General features: G+C 44.5%; 1 protein-coding gene across 1 annotated transcript; it reads left to right on the top strand.

The window, feature by feature from the left end:
• The first annotated feature begins 23,040 nt into the window (after window positions 1-23,040).
• LOC144593224 (histone H4 type VIII-like) lies at window positions 23,041-23,325 on the top strand. Its single transcript, XM_078398726.1, has one exon. The coding sequence runs from the start codon at window positions 23,041-23,043 to the stop codon at window positions 23,323-23,325; it is 285 nt and encodes a 94-aa protein (XP_078254852.1).
• The last annotated feature ends 4,333 nt before the right edge of the window (window positions 23,326-27,658 follow it).

The raw sequence follows: 27,658 nt of genomic DNA, 5'->3' as shown, positions 1-27,658 counted from the left end.
TGTAGATGCTGATTTACAAAAAAAAGACACAAAGCGCTGGAGTAACTCAGCCATTCAGGCAGCATCTCTGGAGAACATGGCGAGGTGACTTTACTTCTAGAGATTTTGGCAAGTTGGGCCGGAGGGTCCATTTCCATGCTGAGTGACTCTATGACTCTATCCTTTAGAGTACAGTGTGAAACAGGCCTTCAGTCTATCGAGTCCGCGACAATCAGCTATCACCCCCAGATACAGGCATTATCCTACACACTATGGACAATTTTACCAAAACCTATACGTTTTTGGAATGTGGGAGGAAAGCGGAGAACCCGGAGAAAACCCATGCGGTCACACAGAGTACGTACAAACTCCATACAGACAGCTCCTGCAGTCAGGATCGAACCCAGGTCTCTGGCGCTGTAAGGCAGCAACTCTACCACTGCGTCAATGTGACGTTTTGGGTCAGGACCCTTCTTCGGTCCCAACCTGAAATGTCACCTATCCATGTTCTCCAGTGATGCTGCCTGACCCAACGTTTTGTGTCTTTTATTAGTGAGTTAGTTTTGTTGGAGCATTATAAATGATACCGTTTATCACTTTGTTGATGACAGTGGGTAGACTGATAGGGTGGTAATTAGTCATTGAATTATTGTGCTTTTTGATGAGCTGAAATAAAGCTTAATTTGGATAGCATATTTAATGTTTACTGGATTCTTGTTAGATGCTTGGCAAGATCACATTGGCACATTGATCAGAAAAGTAAAAACCCACAAAAGCAAAGGGAATGTAGCAAGATGGATCCATTTTTTCCCCTCAGTGGTAGACAGCATGGATTGCTGTTTGTAACTGAAATGGTGTTCACTGTAGGATTCTGGACAGCTTTCTGTGATATACTTTCATTTAGTCAATTGTAGTTTTAAAAAAAAAATTATTTTTATTTTTTACAAATACTTTATTCCAAAACAAAACAAACATACCAAGTAGTAATGCGATCAGATCAAAAGCTGCCCATATTGCCAGTTTACAAACAAAACAGTTATCAAATTAAAATTCCGGCAACTTTGTCAATAATACATTCGATCTCCATTGACCAGTGTTCACGGAAGGCCAGTCAATTGTAGTTGGGAGGGAGTATTGTGAAGATGTTTACAGATAACACAATAATGCATTGTGCCATAGTGAGGCCCACCGGAAATTGGAGGAACAGCACCTCATATTTCGCCTGGGCAGTTTGCAGCCCAGTGATATGAACATCGACTTCTCCAACTTTAGATAGTTCCTCTGTCCCTCCCTTCCCCTCCTCCTTCCCAGATCTCCCTCTATCTTCCTGTCTCCAACTATATCCTTCCTTTGTCCCGCCCCCCTGACATCAGTCTGAAGAAGGGTCTCGACCCGAAACGTCACCCATTCCTTCTCTCCCGAGATGCTGCCTGACCTGCTGAGTTACTCCAGCATTTTGTGAATGCATTGTATTTGATGGGATGAAAGCTGTCAACTGTAGGTGGTACTTTGCTCAGGAGAGCAAAGAATGTGGTAAATGGGATTCTATCCAGAGAAATATGAAGTAATATATTTTGGGAAAGCAAAGAAGGCAGTTTAATGCACAACAAATATTAGTATATTTAAAAGGGTAGCAAAACAGAGAGACCATTGAGTGCAATCCATAAATCACTGAGGATGAAGGTTTGACAAGGATACATGGGACTCTTACCTTTATATGGACTGTGGGAGCAGATATTTTTGATGATGTTGCTAGAATTGAAGAATTTTAGTCATGAAGTGCCGTTGTATGAGTTAGGGCTGTTTGTTCTCGAATTTGGCATCCTGGGAGGAGACTTGATCAAAGTGTGCCAAATTACGGGAGGCACAGATAGGGTAAAATAGATAGGCCCTGTTCCCCTTCCAGAAAAGGCAAAGATAGGTGAGATGGATTCATGGTAAGAGGGGAAGGACAATGGGAAATTATAGCAGAAATACTTTCACAAGATGGGAAGCTGGAAATTACAACGATACGATATGATAGAACTTTATTTGTCCCAGGAGGGAAATTGATCAGCCAACAGTCATAAAACACAAGATCCATGAAACATTAATTTAAAGCGATGCGTGCAAAGATTGGGGGGAGGGGGGGGGGGGGGGGGGGGGAGTCAGTCTACCCCACGACAGAAGAGGGAGGAGTTAAACAGCTTGAAAAGATAGTGGAAGGAGCAACACTGTCCATGTAAAAGATGTTTGGGCAAAAGATTTTTTGATTTGCATATTGAAATTACAAAGTGGTTATTCTCCATGAAATGTCTTCAGCTGATATTGCTTTAATGGGTTGAATGGCTCCCTTTTGTTCCACTAATTTCTTGGACTTTAAGATTCTGGGAACATTTCACAAATCTCTGTTCACCTCACGCTCGATGAGTCTGATGTTCTAAACTAGTACAGCGAGGTAATTTTTGCCCATTTTCAATTGCGGAGAATGTGTCTTTTACCTTTTGCTTGGGTGGTTAGGTATGAGAAAGCATCATTCTGTCTTTCCTCTTGCATTGTGTGATAATGTCGCCCTCTGTGACAAATGAACTGCACAAAGCAATGCAAAAACATATCAAAAATCATGTTGTTCATTTGACTGCTGAACAAAGTGTTATTTCTGCCCCATAAAGAGCAGATCCATCTCATGAAATGCTTGAGTTTGCAGTTACCCAGTACATTGAAAATGGACTTAGTTAATACACTGAAGAAAGCACAGATAGATCCCAGATTCAATTGGGCATAAAGAAAGCAGGATTTATGTTACAGCAGAAAGCTGATACAAATGGCCTCCATCGGTTGCATGCAGACTAACTGTTTTCAGATAAGCTAAATGTGTTTTGTTTATTATCCTCTTAGGTATTCCATTTCACCCAGCCCCCAATTTCATCCGTTCATTCTATTTTATCGCTCCTCTTCTTGATTTTTTTTCTCTCCTTCCCGTGGGAGAAGCAGACAGTCTCTTGCTAACCTCCCTTGACCTCTGCTTCATTATCTGCCATGATTTCTCCCCCTTTCTCTGCTCCTTATCTGCGCTTCGAGCTATCGTTCTTCAAGATGAATTCTCTCTTATGTTATATCCCCCGTGCGTCCCAATTCCGCTGCACAGAAATGAAAATAGAATTGGGATCTGAACCAAAATGCAATGCAGAAATGCAAAATTATTTTAGCTACTTTTCGGCCTTTGTTAAAACATTATATTTGCATAAATTGGTGCAATGTAAGCTGCATAGTTTTTTTTAACACTAACAGAATACTCATGTTTATGAAATAAACGGAAAAAAATTACTCTGTTGTAAATTGATGAAACCTATGGTTTGCAACCCTTGAAATGTGAGCAGAATCAAGTGGAGGTGTGGTTAAGAAGTCTAAGGTTCTGACTCCTTCGTCCTGGAGGCCTGGGTTCAAATCCCACCACTGGTAAGGTTATTTGCACAGACATTGTGCTGTAATGTTCTATGTAATTCACTGTAAGTGTTCTAAGGTATGGTCAGTACCTAATAGAAAGAGAACAGGGTAAGTACAGAACTGGTGCAGAGTTTTAAATGCTTTGCAAGGATTTCATGGTCTGTTTCTAGTAGTGGGAGAGTCTAGGACCAGGGGGTTTCAGAATAAAAGGACTCACCTTTAGAATGGGGATGAGGAGGAATTTCTTCAGCCAGAGTGTGGTGAATCTGTGAAATTCATTGCCACAGATAGTTGTGGAGGCCAAGTCATTTGGTACTTTGAAAGTTGAGACAGATAGGATCTTGATTAGTAAAGGGGTCAAAAGTTATTGGGGGATGGCAAGAAAATGGGGTTGAGAGGGAAAAGTAGATCAGTCATGATCTAATGGCAGAGCAGACTCGATGGGCCGAATGGCCTAATTCTGCTCCTATGACTTATGATATGATCTTATGTTTCTTTTCCTTTTGCTACCAGGCAACCCCTTTACCGTAATGGGCCCTTATTCTTTGGTGATAAGGTTCTGATTCAAACGTCAGATTCATTATGATTTTCTAATTAGTGTTACTACAGTTCTGATCCTGCAGCCCATTGTGGGATTATCTTGTCTTAAATGAACTGATTACGACTGAGAACACCAAGTTAACATAAAAATAATTTCTGACATTAAAAACAGAATACTGGAGGTCCCATGTTGGGGGGGGGGGGGGGGGGGGGGGGGGGGGGGGGGGGGGGGGGGGGGAGAGAAACGGAGTCAAACCTACAGCCCACGATATATTATTCACAATCTCTGGGTTCCCCCTGTCAGGTTATCTTATTATACCTGGTGTAATAAAATGACCTAACTTTTCATCTAACATAAAAGATTGGTAGTCTTCAGGGTTAAGGGCTTCAGTCATTTTAATACCTTTACATATGCACCTGCTTTTCTAACATGGGAATGCAGTAGTTGGAGTACCTCAGTTATTGTGATAGAAACATAGAAAATAGGTGCAGGAGTAGGCCATTCGGCCCTTCGAGCCTGCACCGCCATTCAATATGATCATGGCTGATCATCCAGCTCAGTAACCCGTACCTGCCTTCTCTCCATACCCCCGAACCCTTTAGCCACAAGGGCCACATCTAACTCCCTCTTAAATATAGCCAATGAACAGGCCTCAACTACCTTCTGTGGCAGAGAATTCCACAGACTCACCACTCTCTGTGTGAAGAAATGTTTTCTCATCTCGGTCCTAAAAGACTTCCCCCCTTATCCTTAAGCTGTGACCCCTGGTTCTGGACTCCCCCAACATCGGGAACAATCTTCCCGCATCTAGCCTCTCCAACCCCTTAAGAATTTTATATGTTTCTATAAGATCCCCCCTCAGTCTTCTAAATTCCAGCGAGTACAAGCCTAGTCTATCCAGTCTATCCATTAGCAAATTTGCAGATGATACTAAGCTGGGGGGTAGTGTGAATTGTGAGGAAGATGCAATAAGGCTGCAGGGTGACTTGGACAGGTTGTGTGAGTGGGCGGATACATGGCAGATGCAGTTTAATGTAGATAAGTGTGAGGTTATTCACTTTGGAAGTAAGAATAGAAAGGCAGATTATTATCTGAATGGTGTCAAGTTAGAAAGAGGGGATGTTCAATGAGATCTGGGTGTCCTAGTGCATCAGTCACTGAAAGGAAGCATGCAGGTACAGCAGGCAGTGAAGAAAGCCAATGGAATGTTGGCCTTCATAACAAGAGGAGTTGAGTATAGGAGCAAAGAGGTCCTTCTACAGTTGTACCGGGCCCTGGTGAGACCGCACCTGGAGTACTGTGTGCAGTTTTGGTCTCCAAATTTGAGGAAGGATATTCTTGCTATTGAGGGCGTGCAGCGTAGGTTCACTAGGTTAATTCCCGGAATGGCGGGACTGTCGTATGTTGAAAGGCTGGAGCAATTAGGCTTGTATACACTGGAATTTAGAAGGATGAGGGGGGATCTTATTGAAACATATAAGATAATTAGGGGATTGGACACATTAGAGGCAGGAAACATGTTCCCAATGTTGGGGGAGTCCAGAACAAGGGGCCACAGTTTAAGAATAAGGGGTAGGCCATTTAGAACGGAGATGAGGAAGAACTTTTTCAGTCAGAGAGTGGTGAAGGTGTGGAATTCTCTGCCTCAGAAGGCAGTGGAGGCCAGTTCGTTGGATGCTTTCAAGAGAGAGCTGGATAGAGCTCTTAAGGATAGCGGAGTGAGGGGGTATGGGGAGAAGGCAGGAACGGGGTACTGATTGAGAGTGATCAGCCATGATCGCATTGAATGGCAGTGCTGGCTCGAAGGGCTGAATGGCCTCCTCCTGCACCTATTGTCTATTGTCTTTCTTCATATGAAAGTCCTGCCATCCCAGACTGTTACACAGTCATGGAATCATAAAGTCAAGCTGCATGGAAACAGGCTTTTCAGCCCAACTAGTCCATGCTGACCAAAGTGCTGATCCAAGCTCGTCCTATTTCCCTGCAATCCTCTCCCGAAGCCCCATCGTGTTGGCTTAAACTACAGTTGTCTAAGTTTATTACAATTGCAGAGGGAATCGAGAGATATAGGGTTACCCTGGGAAAGTGTTGTTGAGGTAAAAACATCTACCATGATCTTATTTCATGTCGGAGCAGAAGCAAAGGGTTGAAAGGCCTATTCCTACTTTTCTTTCCGTCTGCAGGAGGGTTCCCAGCCGAAACATCACTTTTTTCCCCCCTGAGATGCTGCCTGACCCGCTGAGTTGCTCCACCATTTTGTGTCTATCTTCGGTACAGACCAGCATCTGCAGTTCCTTCCTACACATTTTATTTCTTGTTGATGGATTTAAATGGGAAGGTGTCAGCGCGTAGTTTTACTGACATTGGTAATTGAACCTCTTGCATTTTATATTCACGCGACCTGCACTTTCTCCATCACTCATGTTTTTGCATTTAGCTAGCCTCCTACCAGAACTGTCCACTCAACCGGGTCCCGTTGGGTAAGACACAACCGAGATCGCGACCTCTGCTCCTGAAGCTTTGCCCAATGAATTGACTTCTGTGCCTGGAACCGACCAAAACTTCTTCATGTTTCTCAATGTTCTTTCCATTGAGACTACACTCCCCAGCGCCTACCCAAAGTAAAATCGTATATGTTTAGTATTCAACCTACAGTATATTCACTTGTCATTTAATCAGTTCTTTAGTGCTGTCGATGAACAGCTAAGATTACATTGTCTCTCAGACTGACAGGGTAATTCCAATTTACCTCCTCCACCATTGATAATATCAAACATGTATCTAAAATATTTCAGATGGTGCTGGATTGAAATATGCTTTTAGCTTCTCAGTAACCAACTGGGAAATCTATTGCTCTCTGTGGTACCAACAAGCTTGTTAGCGTCACAAAAGATTGACAACCAACCTCCATTTACAAATTTGGGCTTTTTTTCCCACTGTCAGATCACTGTCTACTGCTATCCACAATTTCGTAATCTTTACAAAACAAATTCAAACATTTCAAGTAAATATAAATGCTTGTAGACTAAAGAGACTACAGATGCTGAAATCTAGAACAACAAACAGTATGCTGGAAGAATTCAGCTGATCAAGCAGTATCTGAGGAGGAAAAGAGGTTGATGTTGATACAAGGTCCCATTCAGGTTGTTGATGTTGATGCAGGGTCCTATCCTACAGTTGTTGATGTTGATGCAGGGTCCCAACCTGGTTGTTGATGTTGATGCAGAATCCCATCCTGCAGTTGTTGATGTTGATGCAGGGTCCCATCGCACAGTTGTTGATGTTGATGCAGGGTCCCATCCTGGTTGTTGATGTTGATGCAGGGTCCCATCCTGCAGTTGTTGATGTTGATGCAGGGTCCCATCCTGGTTGTTGATGTTGATGCAGAATCCCATCCTGGTTGTTGATGTTGATGCAGGGTCCCATCCTGGTTGTTGATGTTGATGCAGGGTTCCATCGCACAGTTGTTGATGTTGATGCAGGGTCCCAACATGCTTGTTGATGTTGATGCAGGGTTCCATCGCACAGTTATTGATGTTGATGCAGGGTCCCAACCTGGTTGTTGATGTTGATGCAGGGTCCCATCGCACAGTTGTTGATGTTGATGCAGGGTCCCATCGCACAGTTGTTGATGTTGATGCAGGGTCCCATCGCACAGTTGTTGATGTTGATGCAGGGTCCCATCGCACAGTTGTTGATGCAGGATCCCATCCTGGTTGTTGATGTTGATGCAGGGTCTCATCCTGGTTGTTGATGTTGATGCAGGGTCCCATCGCACAGTTGTTGATGTTGATGCAGGGTCCCATCCTGGTTGTTGATGTTGATGCAGGGTCCCATCCTGCAGTTGTTGATGTTGATGCAGGTTCCCATCCTGGACCTTTTAAATAAACCTTTTGCTCCACAGGTGCCACTTTATAGGCTGAGATAAAGCTCTGTTCTTGTATTTTTTTTTAAACACCAAATGCTTCATGTGTATGGAAATCTGCCATCTTTACTTGGTCTGGCTTCTATCTGAGTCCAGACCCACCAATCTATTACCAGAGACAGACATAAAAAGCTGGAGTAACTCAGCAGGTCGGACAGCATCTGTGGAGAAATGGAATAGGTGACAATAGGTGCAGGAGTAGGCCATTCGGCCCTTTGAGCCAATATGGCCATTCACTGTGATCATGGATGTTCATCCACCATCAGTACCCCGTTCCTGCCTTCTCCCCATACCCCTTGACTCCGCTATCATTAAGAGTGCTATCTAACTCTCTCTTGAAAGCATCCAGAGAATCGGCCCCCACTGCCTCTGAGGCAGAGTATTCCACAGATTCACAACTCTCTGGGTGAAGAATTTTTCCTCATCTACATTCTAAAATGGCGTACCCCTTATTCTTAAACCCCTTATTCTTAAACCCCTTATTCTTAACTTATTCTTAGTCCTGGGTCTGGACTCCCCCAACATCGGGAACATGTTTCCTGCTTCTAGTGTGTCCAATCCCTTAATAATCTTATATGTTTCAATAAGATCCCCTCTCATCCTTCTAAATTCCAGTGTATACAAGCCGAGTCGCTCCATTCTTTCAACATACGACAGTCCCGCCATCCCGGGAATTAACCTCGTAAACCTACGTTGCACACCTTCAATAGCAAAAATGTCCTTCCTCAAATTTGGAGACCAAAACTGCACACAATACTCCAGGTGTGGTCTCACCAGGGCCAAACGTACAAACAGTGACGTTTCTGGTCGAGACCCTTCTTCAGACTTTGACCTTTAACATCACCTATTCCTTCTCTCCAGAGATGCTGCCTGTCCCGCTGAGTCGCTCCAGCTTTTTGTGTCTTGGATGATCCAGAGATATTCCTGACTTCCCAAACCTTTCAATGACTTATATAAACAAAGAAAGATTTCAGGAGCTGAAGGCCCAGCCACAATTTGAATGTTGAAGAATATCAGGGAAGCAGTCATGGCCAGATCTGGAACTGTACACAGATATAAATTCCAGCCAGAGGGAAAGGCAAGGTGCTGGATTAAATTTTACATAAGGCTGGTGTTTAATAGAAAGTCACTGTGGAACAAGAAGCAAAGGGGTGCACGAGGAGGGGATTGCAGATACTGGTTTACATCGAAGGCAGACCCAAAATGTTGGAGTAACTCAGCGGGACAGGCGGCATCTCTGGATAGAAGGAATGGGTGATGTTTCGGATCACCCATTACTTCCATCCAGAGATACTGCCTGTCCCGCTGAGTTATTCCAGCATTTTGTGTCTATCTTCAAAGCACAGGGGCTTAGGGTGAAAAGGATAATGTAAATTAAGGAAATGGACAATAAACCTTTTTATCTTGATTGCTGCATGTTCCATTTCAAATCAAAATTTCCCCAGAAATACAATTGAATATTTTGGATGTGACTATTTTTTCAACAACATTAGCTGTGGAAATAACAGTAGATTTGCACTCTGACACCACTCACTGATCCTTAACATCAGAGTATCCTGTGACTCCAAGCTCTTCAAGGGCTGGTTGTTCTGTAATCCGTTGCTTCAAGGCATTTATCCCCTGGTTTGTGATTTAATTGGAGGTTTTGTCTGGCTTTGTTTGAAATGTTCTCTTTTGTAAAGTTTGCATAATACATCAGTTTTGGAAGTGACAGTCCAAATAGTTCAGGGATGTACAATAACATCTGTCACCTTAACTTTCCACTTGAGATAGCATAACGTGATTGATTGATTGATTGATTGAATTGATCGAAAGATACCAAATGGAAACCGGCCCTTTGGCCCACCGAGTCCCCACCGATCACCGATCACCCGTTGATACTAGTTCCATGGTACCCCACTTTCACAACCAATCCCCAGACACAAGGGGAAATTTACAGAGGAGAATTAATCCATAAACCCTGTGTGTCTTTGGGATGTGGGAGGAAACCAGAGCACCCAGAGGAAACCCACGTGGCCACAGGGAGAATGTGCAAACTCCACACAGACAACACCCAAGATCAGAATCGAGCCAGAGTTTCTGGCGCTGTGAGGCAGGGATGTGAGGTTTTAGGATAGCCAAAGCAGTGTGCTGCACAATTAGGATTAGATAGGGAGGATATAAATTTTGTATACACTGGAATTTAGAAGGATGAGAGGGGATCTTATCGAGACGTATAAGATTATTAAGGGGTTGGACATGTTAGAGGCAGGAAACATGTTCCCAATGTTGGGGGAGTCCAGAACCAGGGGCCACAGTTTAAGAATAAGGGGTAGGCCATTTAGAACAGGGATGAGGAAAAACTTTTTTAGTCAGAGAGTTGTGAATCTGTGGAATTCTCTGCCTCAGAGGGCAGTGGAGGCCAATTCTCTGAATACATTCAAGAGAGAGCTAGATAGAGCTCTTAAGGATAGCAGAGTCAGGGGGTATGGGGAGAAAGCAGGAACGGGGTACTGATTGAGAATGATCAGCCATGATCACATTGAATGGTGGTGCTGGCTCGAAGGGCCGAATGGCCTACTCCTGCACCTATTGTCTATTGTCTATTGTCTAAAAGGAAGACGACATGTAATGAAGACCCAAACTACACCGTGCAATACCTCATCTGCAATCCTACAGAGGTGCACACTTTGGCGATAGGATCGGATCACTTCTCTGATGCTGAGGCTGATGTCTGTTCATCTTGACGGGTGGAGGTTGAAATTACTTGGGAATGAATGTGTGGAAAAGGCAAGTGTCAAATTTGCTTGCTGTCATTAAAGGGCCTGTCCCACTTAGGCGATTTTAAGGCGACTGCCGGCGACTAGGCTGTCGCCGAGCGTTCGCCGGGGTGTCGCGGGCATGATCATGAGATTCTTCAATGAATCGTAGTGGATCTCGGCGCGTCACGGAAAAAAATTCCAGATAGAAATTCTCAGTGACAGCTGGCTTGTCGCCAGGTATCGTAGCTTATTGCGGGCGCTGTCTGTCGCATGCTGTCCCCAGGTTTGCTAGGTTGTCGCAGATGCATTTAGAAGCACGAAATATTAAATTAAGAAAAGGCATTTGAAGATACCAGGAGATAGTTTTGTTTAAACAATTTATTTACCGTCAGGACGTTTGACAGGTAGATTGGAGGCGACAGTTTGACGGTCAGGCAAGCGAGGGAATTTCGCGATGTTTCCAAAGACGGTGTAATCTCTTAGCCAGGTGCTAGTTTCACAAAAAAAAGAAACTTGTATTGACCTGGCTCGGCATTGTCGTAGGGTAAAAGAAAATTTTGGCGATCTGCTACGACTTTGACAGTCGCCGACAGTCACCTAAAAAATCGCCTAAGTGGAACAGGCCCTTAAGTCGAAGCTCACGCTATTTTAATACCTGGCTCGTGGTTTCCACCCTCTCAGTTCCATATCCAGGAGGAACAGTGAGCTACAGCTGGCCTGCCTCAGATGGTTTGAAATTTCAGGATATGGAGGCATGCTCTTTGGTGAACTGGGTAGATTCAAGGTGGGCAGGATGGGGATATGTGTGAGGAGTTCATCGATGAGATTACAGCTTCTATCGCCACATAGGCACCAATGTATCTCTTCCAAAACTGCAAAGGAAAATAATTAATAATAGAAAGGAAGCAGAGAAAGTCTCCAACTCTTTTGTACCTGCCATTTTCATGCAGGTGAATTTGGTAGTGTTCACTAATGTTGCCCTGGGGAAAAATAAATCAAGTCAACATCCTAGATCCACTGTATAATTTGATCCATTATTTAAATTTAACATTTGCTTGCTTGGTGATTGGTGATCTGATGGTGAAAGAGAGATGGAAGGGGCTTTAAGATTCTCCTTTTCAACCTGGAAACACCCATGGAAGCTTTTGGACTCAGTGAGTCATGCCTCTGCCTCCTAATTGCATGTTACCACATGAAGCCCTCATGATCCTGTCCCACAGTCCAGATTTTCCCTTCCTCTCTCCCTCCATCCAAATACCAGGAACTGTCCAAAAGGTTAAGGGTCTTTTGTTTTAGCCTCAGGTTGCCATTTTTCCCCATTTGATAGTGGCCCACCCAATTGACTCGGCCAGCTGCGAAGAAGGAAATGGAAGAAATCACAAACGACATTCTCCTCTCCTCTGACGCTGGCAACCTCAACATCCTCATCCTACTTGACCTCAGCGCCGCCTTTGACACCATAAATCACTCCATTCTCCTCACCCGACTTGAAACCTCCCTTAACATCACCGGCACAGCCCTATCCTGGTTCAAATCTTACCTCTCTGACAGACACCAGTTCATCTCCATTAACAACTGTAAATCCCCCACCGCTCCCCTCCCCCAAGGTGTCCCCCAAGGCTCAGTCCTTGGCCCCCTCCTCTTCATCCTCTACCTGTTCCCCCTTGGTCAATTAATCCGCCGTCATGGTCTCAACTTCCACTGCTTCGCCGATGATATCCAGCTCCTCATCTCCACCAAGTCAATCTCCTCCACCACACACTCTACACTGACAAACTGCATTACTGAAATAAAATCTTGGCTTCAATCAAACTTCCTCAAACTCAATTGCAACAAATCTGAAATCATCATCATTGGTCCAAAAATGCTCACCAAATCCACCCAAAACTTCATCCTCAACATTGATGGTCTCCCAGTATCCACCTCACCTCACATCCGGAATCTTGGAATCATCCTTGATCAAACCCTCTCCTTCGACAAACACATCAAACACATCACAAAGACAGCCTTCTTCCACCTCAAAAACATTGCCCGTCTCCGTCCATCCCTCTCCTCCACAGCTGCAGAAACCCTCATCCACGCCTTCATCACCTCCCGTCTGGACTACTGCAACAGCCTCCTCTATGGCGCACCCTCAAAAATCATCAATAAACTTCAATACATTCAAAACTCCGCTGCCCGTCTACTCACACACACCTCGATCCGTGACCATATCACCCCCGTCCTTTATAAACTCCACTGGCTTCCCATCCCCCAGAGAATCCAGTACAAAATCCTCCTCATAACCTACAAAGCCCTCCATAACCTGGCCCCATCCTACCTGACCGACCTCCTCCACAGGCACACTCCCACCTGCACCCTCCGCTCTGCCGCTGCCAATCTCCTATCCCCCCACATCCGGACTAAACTCAGATCCTGGGGGGACAGGGCTTTCTCCATCGCTGCTCCCACTCTATGGAACTCACTACCCCAAACCGTTAGAGACTCCCCCACACTCACCACATTCAAAACATCGCTGAAGTCTCACCTGTTCAGTACTGCCTTCAACCACTGAAGGTCACCTCACCTTCTGTCTCCTTTCTCTGTTCATTTATTTATTTACTTATTTATCTATTTATTCATTTCCCTATGTTCTCAAAATCTCTGTAAAGCGTCTTTGAGTATATGAAAAGCGCTATATAAATAAAATGTATTATTATTATTATTATTATCTCAGAGAAATTGAAACCAGTGAAAAATGTGAATGAAAAGAGTGAATTGATAGAGGGGGAACCAAAAGGTAGGAAAAGCAGACTAAAAAAAGAACAATGGGGAAGGCAAAGTGAGATTACAAAGCAAAGTGATCGATGAATATAAATAGATGTTTAATCTTGAGATGTAAATAGGGAGGCAATTTGGCACAGCGGTAGAATTGCTGCCTTACAGCGCATGCAGCTCCGGAGAACCGGGTTCGATCTCGTCTATGGGTGCTGTCTGTACGGAGTTTGTACGTTCTCCCTGTGACCATGTGGGTTTTCTCCGAGATCTTCGGTTTCCTCCCACATTCCAATGACAATAGATAATAGACAATAGACAATAGGTGCAGGAGGAGGCCATTCGGCCCTTCGAGCCAGCACCGCCATTCAATGTGATCATGGCTGATCATTCTCAATCAGTACCCTGTTCCTGCCTTCTCCCCATACCCCCTGACTCCGCTATCCTTAAGAGCTCTATCCAGCTCTCTCTCTAGGTTAATTGGCTTGGTATATGTGTAAATTGTTCCTAGTGTGTGTAGGATAGTGTTAATTTGCGTGGACCGCTGGTCGGCGCGGAATCGGTGGACCGAAGGGCCTGTTTCCGCGCTGTATCTCTAAACTAAACTAAACTAACAAGTATTCTGTAAAATAATAAAAGAAGGAACAATAGGGAATGAAACATTTTGGCATGTACATCGATAAGCAGGTAATGACAGTGAAATGACAGATAAACTAAATAATTACATTTTGGTGTATGTTTATCTGGGGGTCCAAAAGCATGAACTTATGTTTTAACAACATTACAGAACTATTCACAGTCACCAAAGATAGCAAAGTGAGTTGGGAAGATAAGTAATATACAAATCAAACTAAATGAAGCAGAGACTTCGGGATCTGGATGAATTGTACACAATGATAGAGATTAGGGCAGATATTACTTCAATAGAAAAGGGAACCAGTGTCAGAGGACTGGGCTAATATGAATCCTATTAATAAGGAAAAAGAGAGAAGAAGTCCAGGGAATTAGAGCCCAATCGGTTTAATATGATATGAAAGATAAAAGAATCCTTAATCCAAGAGATAATTAAAAAACATCCAGAAATTAGAATAGTCAGCAGAGTTTCCAAAACGGGAACCACACCTGACCAATCTTATTGAATTCTTTGAAGAAGCAACAGAAAGGTTAGGTTATGTAATGTATTAAATATATTTAGATTTCCAAAATGACGTTGGTGAGATTCATGATTAAGGTCAGAACAAGTTGAATCAGGGGAATGAAAATTGATGGGATATTTTCAATGCCCTTTATGCTTTTATCCTGCATCATCCAAGATGCTTCCATTTATTAGTGTGCCCAGAAATGTGCATTAAATCCAGTGGAGAATTCAGGGGAAACCTCTTTGCTGATAGAAACCTATCAATGATCTTGTGAGTTGCCAAACCAGGAAGTCAGGCAGCAGGAATATTCCATTTGACTGACACAGATATATTTAAGCCTTTAAATGTATCGATGTAGGTTATTAACAAACAAGATTTGTCAGTTTTTGAATCTGCAGGTTTCATTTGTTAAAACTGAGTAGAGCTAGGCTAACAATTGGAGCTCAATTTTTCTAGGTCCAGCCACTAAGACCAATTGCACAGCCCAGTCATTAATTGCACACTGGTATCCCATTGACTTGCTTGGCTTCAGTAGCTTATGAAAGATACCACGGAAGACAGATCAGTTAAATTTCCATTACGACCAAAATCATCGCAGAGTTAACTTAAGCTAAAAACAACCCTTTTTATTGAGTTCAGTTACTATTCTTTCATTGGAGAGCGAAGAAGAGTGATATGAACCATTATTCGGTGGCAGGCAACATATAGTATTTCACTATGAATTATGTGCTTCCATGTGCATCTAAGAGACACACTTACCACATCAAGCGGTGGTTCAATGTCAGGTATAATTTATCCCTCTTGAGCTACTGTCGCCTACATTCTACAATATTTGGCCAATGCTTTTTTTTGCAGATAATGATCAACTGGAATAACCTTTCTCAAACTTGTATGTTGTGTTTGCTTCTCCCAATGTTGCCCATTCAGTCTTTTCTGATTGCATCAAGTTCCATTTTAGATCGTGGCACCTTGAGAATTGAGCAGGCTGGATTTGAGATGTGTATTTAATGTCGGGACACAGCTGGCACCAGGTAATAACACTCAAGGAGTGAGATGGTAGCGTGGAGAGACACACAAAGCTGGAGCAACTCAGCGGGTCAGGCAGCGTCTCTGGAGAAAAGGAATAGGTGACGGTTTGGGTCGAGACCCTTCTTCAGACTGAGAGTCAGGGGAAAGGGAAACGAGAGATATAGACGGTGATATAGAGAGATATAGTGTAGAGCTGGCGAGCAGGAGGAATCACAGCAGCAGCGAGAGAGGACGCTGCGGGACTCTCATCAGAGGGAGGAGGAGAACTTCTTCAACGTTGGCATACCTTGAGGAGATTTCACAGTGGAGCAGACAAAATGTGTTGGAAGGAACTGCAGATGCTGGTTTAAACTGAACAACCTTGATAGAGGTTTTTAAAATTTTAAGAAGGACGGACAGAGTTGACGTAGGTAGGCTTTTCCCTTTGAGAGTGGGGAAGATTCCAACAAGGGGACATAGCTTCAGAATTGAGGGACAAAAGTTTAGGTGTAACATGAGGGGTAACTTCTTTACTCAGAGGGTGGTGGCTGTTTGGAATGGGCTTCCGGTGGAAGTGGTGGAGGCAGGCTCGATTTTATTATTTAAGAGTAAATTGGATAGGTATATGGATAAGAGGGGATTGGAGGGTTATGGTCTGAGAGCAGGTAGATGAGACTAGGTCAGAGAGAGTGGTCGGCGTGGACTGGTAGGGCCGAATGGGCCTGTTTCCGTGCTGTAGTTGTTATATGGTATTATATGGTTAAAGACACAAAACACTGGAGTAACCGAGTGGGTCAGGCAACACCTCTGGAGAAACTCTTGTCGGAGAGAGGAGAACTTCACCAATACACCCCTCTGTGATTCCTCCTGGAATCAAGAAGGGTCTTGACCCAAAAGGTCACCTATTCCTTTTCTCCAGAGGTGCTGCCTGACCCACTGAGCTACTCCAGCTTTATGTGTCTATCTTCGGTTTAAACCAGCATCTGCTGTTCCTTCCTAAACAGGTAATGTGGATAGCAGGAGCCATCAGACATCAGTCCTGCCCCGAGTCAGATTAGATGAGGATTATGATAAAAGTGTGGCGGGCTGAGTCATTTTGGTTTTGAACCGTCGTTTGTCGAGCTCGAACTCCCGCGTGGACTGGGCGTGATCTGGGCCGACCAATCACGGGGTCTGGGGGGGGCGGGCCGTCATGTGACAATAGACAATAGACAATAGGTGCAGGAGTAGGCCATTCGGCCCTTTGAGCCAGCACCACCATTCAATGTGATCATGGCTGATCATTCTCAATCAGTACCCCGTTCCTGCCTTCTCCCCATACCCCCTGACTCCGCTATCCTTAAGAGCTCTATCTAGCTTTCTCTTGAATGCATTCAGAGAATTGGCCTCCACTGCCTTTTGAGGCAGAGAATGTGTGGGCGGAGAGCAAAAGAAATTGCGGTTGGAATTTGAACTCGGGGATGCGCGCGTGAGCGATGGAGCTGTATCGGTTCATTGTTAAACGGAGTGTTTACACAATGCGAGGACCTCTACAAAAGAACATCTAAATAGGAATGTTGATGAGGATGTATGTGAAATGATGGCTGCATTCCCTGTCCCACCTTTATCTGTGGCTTCCTGCAACGTTACAACAAGAACCAAATCAAGCTTGAGGAATGAGACCAGCTATCACCTTCTGCAGTGATATTGAATTCTCCAACTTTAGATATATCACACTTTCATTCTGTCTGCATTACAACTTGGCCTTTTGGCCAGTCAATGTTTTTAATTCAGTTTTTCAGAATCCGTTAGTTTAACCTGCCCCACAACCTTGCTTCTTTAATGGGAGTCTGAGGAAGGGTTTTGACCCGAAATGTCACCTTTTCCTTTTCTCCAGAGATGCTGTCTGTCCCGCTGAGTTACTCCAGCTTTTTAGGCAATAGACAATAGGTGCAGGAGGAGGCCATTCGGCCCTTCGAGCCAGCACCGCCATTCAATGTGATCATGGCTGATCATTCTCAATCAGTACCCCATTCCTGACTTCTCCCCATACCCCCTGACTCCGCTATCCTTAAGAGCTCTATCCAGCGCTCTCTTGAATGCATTCAGAGAATTGGCCTCCACTGCCTTCTGAGGCAGAGAATTCCACAGATTCACAACTCTCTGACTGAAAGTGTCCATCTTCGGTTTAAACCAGCATCTGCAGTTCATTCCTGCACAACGAAATAATTGAACAATGGGAGCCCTTTAAAATGGAGATGTTTTGGTTAACAGTAGGCAGATTCCCACGAGGGAAAAGGGTAGGGATATTGAAGTCAGAACTCCTTACTTAGAGACTGAAGGGAGCAGAAAATAAGGAGATATGGCTGATTCCAGGTTGTACACAGGCTGGTTAAAGAAAATTCATCGGGGAAGCAAAAAAGGGAAACGTAAAGCAAAGAGATAGTGTACTGGAGAAGATCATTAGCAAACATAAAAGGGAATGGAAAAATATTCTGCAGGCATGTGAACAGGAAGCTCGAAGCTACAGGGAGAGTTTGGATAAATATGGATTGTTTTCTCTTGAGTGTCGGAGACTGAGGGGTGACTTGATTAGAGTATACAACATTTTGAGAGACATTAGTAGGGTAGATAGTGAGAGTTTTTATTTCCCCAGAGTGGAAATGTCAAATACTAGAGGGCATTGGTTTAAGGTGGGAGGGGGAGAGTTTACAGGAGATTTATGAAGCAGGATTTTTACACAGAGAATGGTGCGTCTGGATTATGCGGCTAGGGATGATGTGGAAGCAGCGATGACAGCAACATTTAAAAGGCGTTTAGATAGACACATGGATAATAGACAATAGGTGCAGGAGTAGGCCATTCAGCCCTTCGAGCCAGCACCGCCATTCAATGCGATCATGGCTGATCACTCTCAATCAGTACCCCGTTCCTGCCTTCTCCCCATACCCCCTCACTCCGCTATCCTTAAGAGCTCTATCCAGCTCTTTCTTGAAAGCATCCAACGAACTGGCCTCCACTGCCTTCTGAGGCAGAGAATTCCACACCTTCACCACTCTCTGACTGAAAAAGTTCTTCCTCATCTCCGTTCTAAATGGCCTACCCCTTATTCTTAAACTGTGGCCCCTTGTTCTGGACTCCCCCAACATTGGGAACATGTTTCCTGCCCCTAATGTGTCCAATCCCCTAATTATCTTATATGTTTCAATAAGATCCCCCCTCATCCTTCTAAATTCCAGTGTAGGCAAATTCCAGGCAAAGGATGGTGGGATGCATGCCATGTGCTGGCAGGAACAGCAATATATTGCCAAGACAGGATGGTGCGTGGCTTGGAGAGCAGGTTCCAGGTGGAAGGTATCACAAAATGCTGGAGTAACTCAGCAGGTCAGGCAGCATCTAGGAGAGAGGGAATGGGTGACGTTTCGGGTCGACCCGAAACGTCACCCATTCCCTCTCTCCTGAGATGCTGCCTGACCTGCTGAGTTACTCCAGCATTTTGTGATACCTTCGATTTGTACCAGCATCTGCAGTTATTTTCCTACACTACTTGAGGTTCCAGGTGGAGGTGTTTCAATACTTTTGCTGCCTTGGTCCTTCCATTTGTTAGAGGTTGTGGAGTTGGAAGGTGCTGTTTAAGGGCTTACGTTCTAGAAATGAGGCAGAATTTGAAAATCTTGTTGATTTACTGGGAATTTTTTTTTGAAGAAGTGACAGAGAAGGGCAACGAGTGATGATTGCTTATGGCTCGTGCTCGAGTCTGGGCAGAATGAAACATAGAGTATGGCAAAAAGATAGCAATTGATCGCTCTCAGTGCACTTTAGATAGTTCCTCTGTCCCTCCCTTCCCCTCCTCCTTCCCAGATCTCCCTCTATCTTCCTGTCTCCACCTATATCCTTCCTTTGTCCCACCCCCCTGACATCAGTCTGAAGAAGGGTCTCGACCCGAAACGTCACCCATTCCTTCTCTCCCGAGATGCTGCCTGACCCGCTGAGTTACTCCAGCATTTTGTGAATAAATCGATTTGTACCAGCATCTGCAGTTATTTTCTTATACACCTCACCCGGGGACTGGGAGAAGAAATAACAGAAGTGTGCATTAGAAAACTGTTTTGGTTAGCACGGATCCTTGATTGAATAGTTGGCATTGTGTGTAAGCTCGGAAAGGTGTGCGGCTTATGAGGGTGAGCGTATTGTGTACTGACAGATATTATTGGTAGTAGAGTAAATGGGAGTGTGCAGAATTGTGTAATGGATAAGGCAAAGAGTGCAGGTGGTGTGAATTGGCAGTTGAAGACGGATTCTCTGACCTTGCCCACTTGTGTGAGGTCAATGAACTTGTTGTTGCAGTGCATTTATCTCCCTGCAGTTTAACTTCTCCTCACATAATCTTCCGATAGCATGTGTGGTGGGGCTGCTGGCTCCCTGTGGATACAGTACTTCGTTTTCTATACACTGGAATTTAGAAGGATGAGAGGAGATCTTATCGAAACGTTCAAGATTATTAAGGGGTTGGACACGTTAGAGGCAGGAAACATGTTCCCAATGTTGGGGGAGTCCAGAACCAGGGGCCACAGTTTAAGAATAAGGGGCAGGCCATTTAGAACTAAGATGAGGGAAAAACTTTTTCAGTCAGAGAGTTGTGAATCTGTGGAATTCTCTGCCTCAGAAGGCAGTGGAGGCCAATTCTCTGAATGCATTCAAGAGAGAGCTGGATAGAGCTCTTAAGGATAGCGGAGTCAGGGGGTATGGGGAGAAGGCAGGAACGGGGTACTGATTGAGAATGATCAGCCATGATCACATTGAATGGTGGTGCTGGCACAAAGGGCCTCCTCCTGCACCTATTGTCTATTGTTTTATTTTCCATCGCCTTCCACAAAAGTTTCTCGTGGACCATGCAAAGGACCCAGAATCCACACTTTTGTACACAATGCCATTTCTTCATTGCTGGGTCTGGACAATTGGAGCCTTCAATGTTGACTTTCATAGAGATACAAGGAAGTGCAGATGCGGGTTTTATTAAAACAAAGACAAAATGTTGGGGTATCTCAGCAGTCAGGCAGCATCTCAAAAAGACGAGGATAGGCGATGTTTCGGGTTTGGACCGTTCCTCAGAAGGAAGCATCCTAACTTGAAATGTCACCTATTCTTGTCTTCCAGAGATGCTATCTAACCCATTGAGTTACTCCAGCACTTAGAAATTGTTTTGAGTCTCAAACAGTTGTGTTGTCAAGGAATGCATACTAAAGGAAAAATAGAGCTAAAAATCAATCATAGTATAACTAATTGCTGAATCATGCACAAAGGACAAAATGGCATTCTCCAGATCCTAAGACTATGTTTGTTGAGTATTGCTGTACACAAATTGATTCTGCCTTTCTTGGATTGGTGTATTGACAACATTTAAAAGTACCAATTTACTGCAGACATTTTTGGACAACCTTAGCTAATGCAACATACTATATAAGTACAGATACCTTATTACCTTCGTATGCACATCAAAATGTACAGTATAGGAAGAGACAAACACCTTCATGGTCCATGAATGTACTTAATTTTGTGTAGGTTGCTTAGAGTTGCTTAGGTTGTATAAAAGCTTTGATTTTACTAACCTTTAAATTGACACTGAGATGGATTAAATTCTTTCCTGAACCATGTCCAACATGTTTGTGATCAAACATCATTTATACCATTTTATTGAGCTGGCATTAAAATAAAATAGCAACTGAAACATTAACCGCTGGAGATACAGGAGACCTAACAATGCTTCCTAAAGTAAGCCGCTCGATGTGCAGCAAATCAATTGGCTGCACCATCTTTAATGAGCTGTCTCTCACCCCGCAACGCTAAAGGCAATTAGCTCTGATACATATCTACCCAGGGGCTCTGCATATGGCACGACAGAGTTCCTGACACAGAAATCTTCTGCATACAGTAGCTGCTCGCATTACTTTCGTGTCCCATCAGACCTCAGACTTTCTTGGCAGGAATCCGAGGTGACAGGGCCTTGGTTTCAATCATCACAGATGGGAGATGGGGGCTGAAGAGATTGTGCATAGGTAATGGGATATCAAAAATGTGTGTGAATAATGGGGGGTGGGGGGGTGGTGGTTGTTGACAAGTGTGATTGGGGGTGCATTTTTAATGGTCAATCTGCTGTGGAGGGGAAAAAGATTTAATCGCTCAGGAGACTTAGAAATTTGTTGGTTTTCAGAAAGGCTCTGTCAGACAACTGGGTGTGTAATATTTCAGAAGCTTGCTCTCTCATGTCTGTGCCTGGGGTTCAGATGTGAGGGAGATCCTGTTTCTCCAATCAGTCTCAAGGTTCCTCAGATAAATCGATCACTTTTGCTGTAATTCCCCACGGATATAAATCTATGGAACCGAGAACAACCTCCATCGCACATACTAATTGGCATGATGTTCAGTTCCCGAGACAGACAGGCATATCCAAAATAACAGTTGTGATTATTTAAGACCAAATATTCAGACATGAACAGATTTATTTCAGAACACAGCAGAGAATTCGACTGCCTTGTAATATTGCTTTGCCATTAAAATCAGTAAAATGAATCAAGGACATGTTTTTAATTACTTTGGATAAATATGCATCTTTATACAGTTTAATTATTTCTCTTCAGTTTAACCTTCAAAGCAACGTATACAATGCTGTCTGCAATCAATACTGATCGGAGTAATCTTTAGTAGAAATCTGCGGGCCAATTTAATTCTATTCAGCCCTGTGTCTGATGCATAGGCCATGAATTATTTCTGTACAAAAGAGTAAAAGCTACCAATTTCTAAATTGCAGGCCTCTTTCCCCAAGTGCTTTCTTGTCCTGAATTTAAAATACTGTGGAGAGATGCAACTCTATTGTAAAGCAGTAGGACGTGCAATGTCCCACATTGTGGTCTTAGTATTCACTATGCCAGTGGGCTGCACACCCAGGGCATGGATACTGCGCATCGACAATAATGCATGGAGCATCCAGGACATGTGCAAGTGATGTGCAACACGTGACTGACAGCTACCAGAGATTAATTCCCACTCATGTGCGACCCTCATCATCAGCAGCCTTTGCCGTGGTGGTACAGGTTTGTCTCAGCATTACGCAAAAGGGACATGCCTTAGTGGATCTCTGACTCATGGAAACTGGCGCTGGGAAACTAACCCAGCTACTTCATTTAGTATGGTTCAGGGATACAGCGCGGAAACAGGCCCTTCGGCGCACCGATTCCACACCGACCAGCGGTCCCCACACATTAACTCTATCCTACACACGCTCGGGACAATTTGCATTGATACCAAGCCAATTAACCTACAAACATGTATGCGTTTGGAGCGTAGGAGGAAACCGCAGATCTCGGGGAAAACCCACGCGGTCACGGGGAGAACGTGCAAACTCCGTACAGGCAGCACCCGTAGTCAGGATCGAACCTGGGTCTCTGGCGATGTAAGCATTGTAAGGCAGCAACTCTACTGCTGTGCCGCTCGTGCCAGTTTAAGTAATACACTTACAGTGTTGAACAGTGACTGGAGTGAAGCAGCATCATGTCTGGCAGAGGGAAAGGAGGTAAAAGACTGGGCAAAGGCGGAGCCAATTGGCACCGGGTAGCGCTTTACGATAACCTCCAGGGCATCACCAAGCCAGCCACCCACTGCGTGGCTCGGCGTGGCAGGGTCAAGTGGGTCTCATGTCTGATCTACGAGGAGGCTTCCGTGGAGAATGCGATCAGGGATGCGGTCATCTTCACGGAGCACGCCAAGAGCAAGATGGCCACTACCATGGATGTTGTGTACATTGTGAAATGCCAGCGCCACACTCTCTATGGGTAAAGTGGCTGAAGATCTACCACTTCTAACATAAAGCACTGACAAAATAGATAAGAAAATAACTGCAGATGCTGGTACAAATCGAAGGTATTTATTCACAAAATGCTGGAGTAACTCAGCAGGTCAGGCAGCATCTCAGGAGAGAAGGAATGGGTGACGTTTCGGGTCGAGACCCTTCATCAGTCTGAAGAAGGGTCTCGACCCGAAACGTCACCCATTCCTTCTCTCCTGAGATGCTGCCTGACCTGCTGAGTTACTCCAACATTTTGTGACAAAATAGATAAAGATGTTGTTGTTGAATGTTCTATTTGCTTTGATCATACTGCACTGCCTGTCACTCATGGGAAATATTTGCACAGAAGAACACCCTTGACCATAAGTCAATCAGACTGTGATGTGCAAGGAATGTCCTCTGGAGCCTGCAGGTCCTGTTGGATGGTTCTTTGAGCAGACGGTCAAGGTTATTTGGTAGAAAGCCTCATCCCCAGAACTTTCAATGAAGTACTGAGATCTTACTTGGCTTCTGGTACATCCCAAACAATTGCACAACACAAGACGCTGCACAATGGACCGTCCCCAAGGAACCACACTGAGACAGATCGACTGCTCCGGGAAGCTTGTCCACACCCACTGTTCCACCAAAACCCACCAGTCCTTCAGAGCAAGGAGCTGTTGACTGCTGAATGCTGCAGACCTGTGCAATCTCGGGTCCACGATTGTGCATCGAGTGACACTCGGAGCCACTGCAAAGGCTCCACGGGGAAGGGTCACCATTCAAGGCCCCCCTGTCATTGCACACTGATGCACTAGAATTTGTATAAACTCCTTGCCAACTTTTGCTCAAGTAATGTTTAGTTTAGTTTAGAGATACAGCGTGGAATCAGGCCCTTCGTGAAGCTCACTGAGTACGCGTCGACCAACGATCCTTGCACATTAACACTATCCTACACGCACATTAACACTATCCTACACGCACATTAACGCCATCCTACACGCACATTAACGCCATCCTACACGCAGATTAAGACTATCCCACACGCACATTAACACTATCCCACACGCACATTAACACTATCCCACACGCACATTAACACTATCCCACACGCACATTAACACTATCCCACACGCACATTAACACTATCCTACACGCACATTAACACCATCCTACATGCACATAACACGATCTTACACGCACATTAACACTATCCTACATGCACATTAACACTATCCTACACGCACATTAGCACTATCCCACACGCACATTAACACTATCCCACACGCACATTAACACCATCCTACACGCACATTAACACTATCCTACACGCACATTAACACCATCCTACACACACATTAACACCATCCTACACGCATGAAGGACAGTTTTACATTTATACCAAGCCAATTAACCTACAAACCTGAGCGTCTTTGGACATTAATGTATTAACAGTCAATTGACCACGTTGACATAAAGTCAATGGACTGGCAAGACTACTATTAAATATAGAAATGCATGAACATTTTGTGCTCCATTTGTTTAAAAATTTTGAGCAGACTAGCATCACGCAAACCAACCTCTGCTCCATTAACTCCTTCTACACTTCATGCTGCCTCAGCAGGGCCATCAGCACAATCAAGGACCAGTCTCACCCCGGTCACTGCCCTCAGGCACAGAAGTGTGAAAGAGAGCAGCTAGAGAGTGGTCCTGATCTACCATCCACATCGTCAGAGACCCTCAGACTACCTTTAATCAGTCTTTACTGGACTTTTCTTGCACTAAATAATATTCATTTTACCCTCTATCTGTACACTGTGGATATTCTTGCTATTGAGGGAATGCAGCGTAGGTTTACTAGGTTAATTCCCGGAATGGCGGGACTGTCGTATGTTGAAAGACTGGAGCGACTAGGCTTGTATACACTGGAATTTAGAAGGATGAGAGGGGATCTTATCGAAACGTATAAGATTATTAAGGGGTTGGACACGTTAGAGGCAGGAAACATGTTCCCAATGTTGGGGGAGTCCAGAACAAGGGGCCACAGTTTAAGAATAAGGGGCAGGCCATTTAGAACGGAGATGAGGAAAAACTTTTTCAGTCAGAGAGTTGTGAATCTGTGGAATTCTCTGCCTCAGAAGGCAGAGGAGGCCAATTCTCTGAATGATTTCAAGAGAGAGCTAGATAGAGCTCTTAAGGATAGCGGAGTCAGGGGGTATGGGGAGAAGGCAGGAACGGGGTACTGATTGAGAATGATCAGCCATGATCACATTGAATGGCGGTGCTGACTCGAAGGGCCGAATGGCCTACTCCTGCACCTATTGTCTATTGTCTATTGACTAAAGCTCAATTATAATCATTTATAGTCTTTCTGCTGATTGGATAGCATGCAACAAAAAAAAATCTTTTCACTGTACTTCAGTACATGTGACAACAAACTAATCTAAACACTTAATTCCCCCAATTATTCCCAATCCTCCCGAACCACTGGCCTAACTGTCCCTGACCATTGATTGTATCTGAATACTCCTGCTCCCAACCCCAACAACATGCTAACTCACCACCCCACCAACAGACGACATATTCTGACACCATTGGCCAACACCTACCGTGCCATTCCTACAATCAACTCTTAACCTTATCTCTGCACCAATCTCCTTTATTAAACATTAGACCTGTGGCCAATTCTTCATTTTATCAATCCACCAATAACTGATCCAGTCCCACCTCTCTAACGACTGAACTTTTTTCAACCGTTTATCTATCAATCTAATCCTAAATCAGCAATTTACCATTCGAGTTTAACTCCTATTGGCGGCACGGTGGCGCAGCGGTAGAGTTGCTGCCTTACAGCGAATGCAGCGCCGGAGACTCAGGTTCGATCCTGACTACGGGCGCCGTCTGGACGGAGTTTGTACGTTCTCCCCGTGACCTGCGTGGGTTTTCTCCGAGATCTTCGGTTTCCTCTCACACTCCAAAGACGTACAGATATGTAGGTTAATTGGCTGGGTAAATGTAAAAATTGTCCCAAGTGTGTGTAGGATAGTATTAATGTGCGGGGATCGCTGGGCGGCGCGGACCCGGTGGGCCGAAGGGCCTGTTTCCGCGCTGTATCTTTAAATCTCAAAATCTAAATCTATTGATGTGTCTACTCTTATTTTTACCATTTAAAGCCAAAATCTTCAGCTGGAACCACAGCCGTAAAGAATGAGTGTTTAAGTCATTTAAAAGCACTGGTGATATTATGATCGCCATACGGATTAGGTGGACCCGACCACCAACAACCCCCTCCCTCGGTTCGAGCATAACAGCTGGAAGCAACATGGATGCCACCATTGTGCTAGAAAAGATGGTTGCATGGAAGGCCACTGGTAAGACATGTCACCCTTGACCATCCCTAACATCCTTCAGTTGGTGGGCAGAAGGGTGGTCCTTTGGTGGCAAACCATTGTGCGGAGTCTTATGTATAATCTTTGGAGAACAAGGTAGAAGACCTGGAAACGCCAGTGGGATATGACAGACTGCTGTGTACTCTGTTTCATAGAGACATAGCTCATCGCCAATGCACCAGCCCAAATGTTTTCCCATCCACAGCAGGACCAGACGGTGTCTGCTTCACGATAAATTTCATAAGTTCATAAGTGATAGGAGCAGAATTAGGCCATTCGGCCCATCAAGTCTACTCCGCCATTCAATCATGGCTGATCTATCTCTCCCTCTTAACCCCATTCTCCAGCCTTCTCCCCATAACCCTTGACACCTGTATTAATCAAACTCGTTGTGGTGCTCAGGTGTGGGGTCTTGTACCATTTCTGCTCGCCCAACCTGGCACATCTAGAAGTTAAGTGCCGACTGTTCTCGAGACTGCGAGAGGTCCCCATCTTCATCCAGACTGTGGTCTACATCCTATCGCAGCCATGATGGCAAGCTACCATTTAAGGAATAAGGCACCAGGATCAACAGGCAGAAAATGGCATTCCCTTCTGCCTTCCTCATCATCGCTGGGGATTTCAACCTGGCTAACTTGAAGAAATCACTGCCTAAGTACCATGTCACCTTCAATACTAGTGTTCAATACAACACACTCGACCATTGCAATACCACCATCAGCCTACTGCTCCATCCCTCGCCTGCACTTTGGGAAATCTGCAACCTGGCTGTGCTTCTTTCAGCGTACAGAGACTGATGAGAGTGGAACCGGTGAGGAAGGCTATGAGGAACTGGTTCGGAGGAGAGAGAAGAATGAGTATTGGACTGCTTCGAGTCAGCAGACTGGGCCTTGTTCAAGGATTTGTCAGCAGACACGAATAACTATTCCACCACTGGCCACATCTTCCCATCTCC

Source organism: Rhinoraja longicauda, chromosome 4 (assembly GCF_053455715.1).
Source record: "Rhinoraja longicauda isolate Sanriku21f chromosome 4, sRhiLon1.1, whole genome shotgun sequence".
In the NCBI taxonomy this organism is placed as follows: domain Eukaryota; kingdom Metazoa; phylum Chordata; class Chondrichthyes; order Rajiformes; family Arhynchobatidae; genus Rhinoraja; species Rhinoraja longicauda.
This window is presented reverse-complemented; position numbering and strand designations above follow the sequence as displayed.

Bases quoted from the DNA above. Each gene is read 5' to 3' on its own strand.
- LOC144593224 (XM_078398726.1), top strand. From the start codon at position 23,041: ATGTCTGGCAGAGGGAAAGGAGGTAAAAGACTGGGCAAAGGCGGAGCC.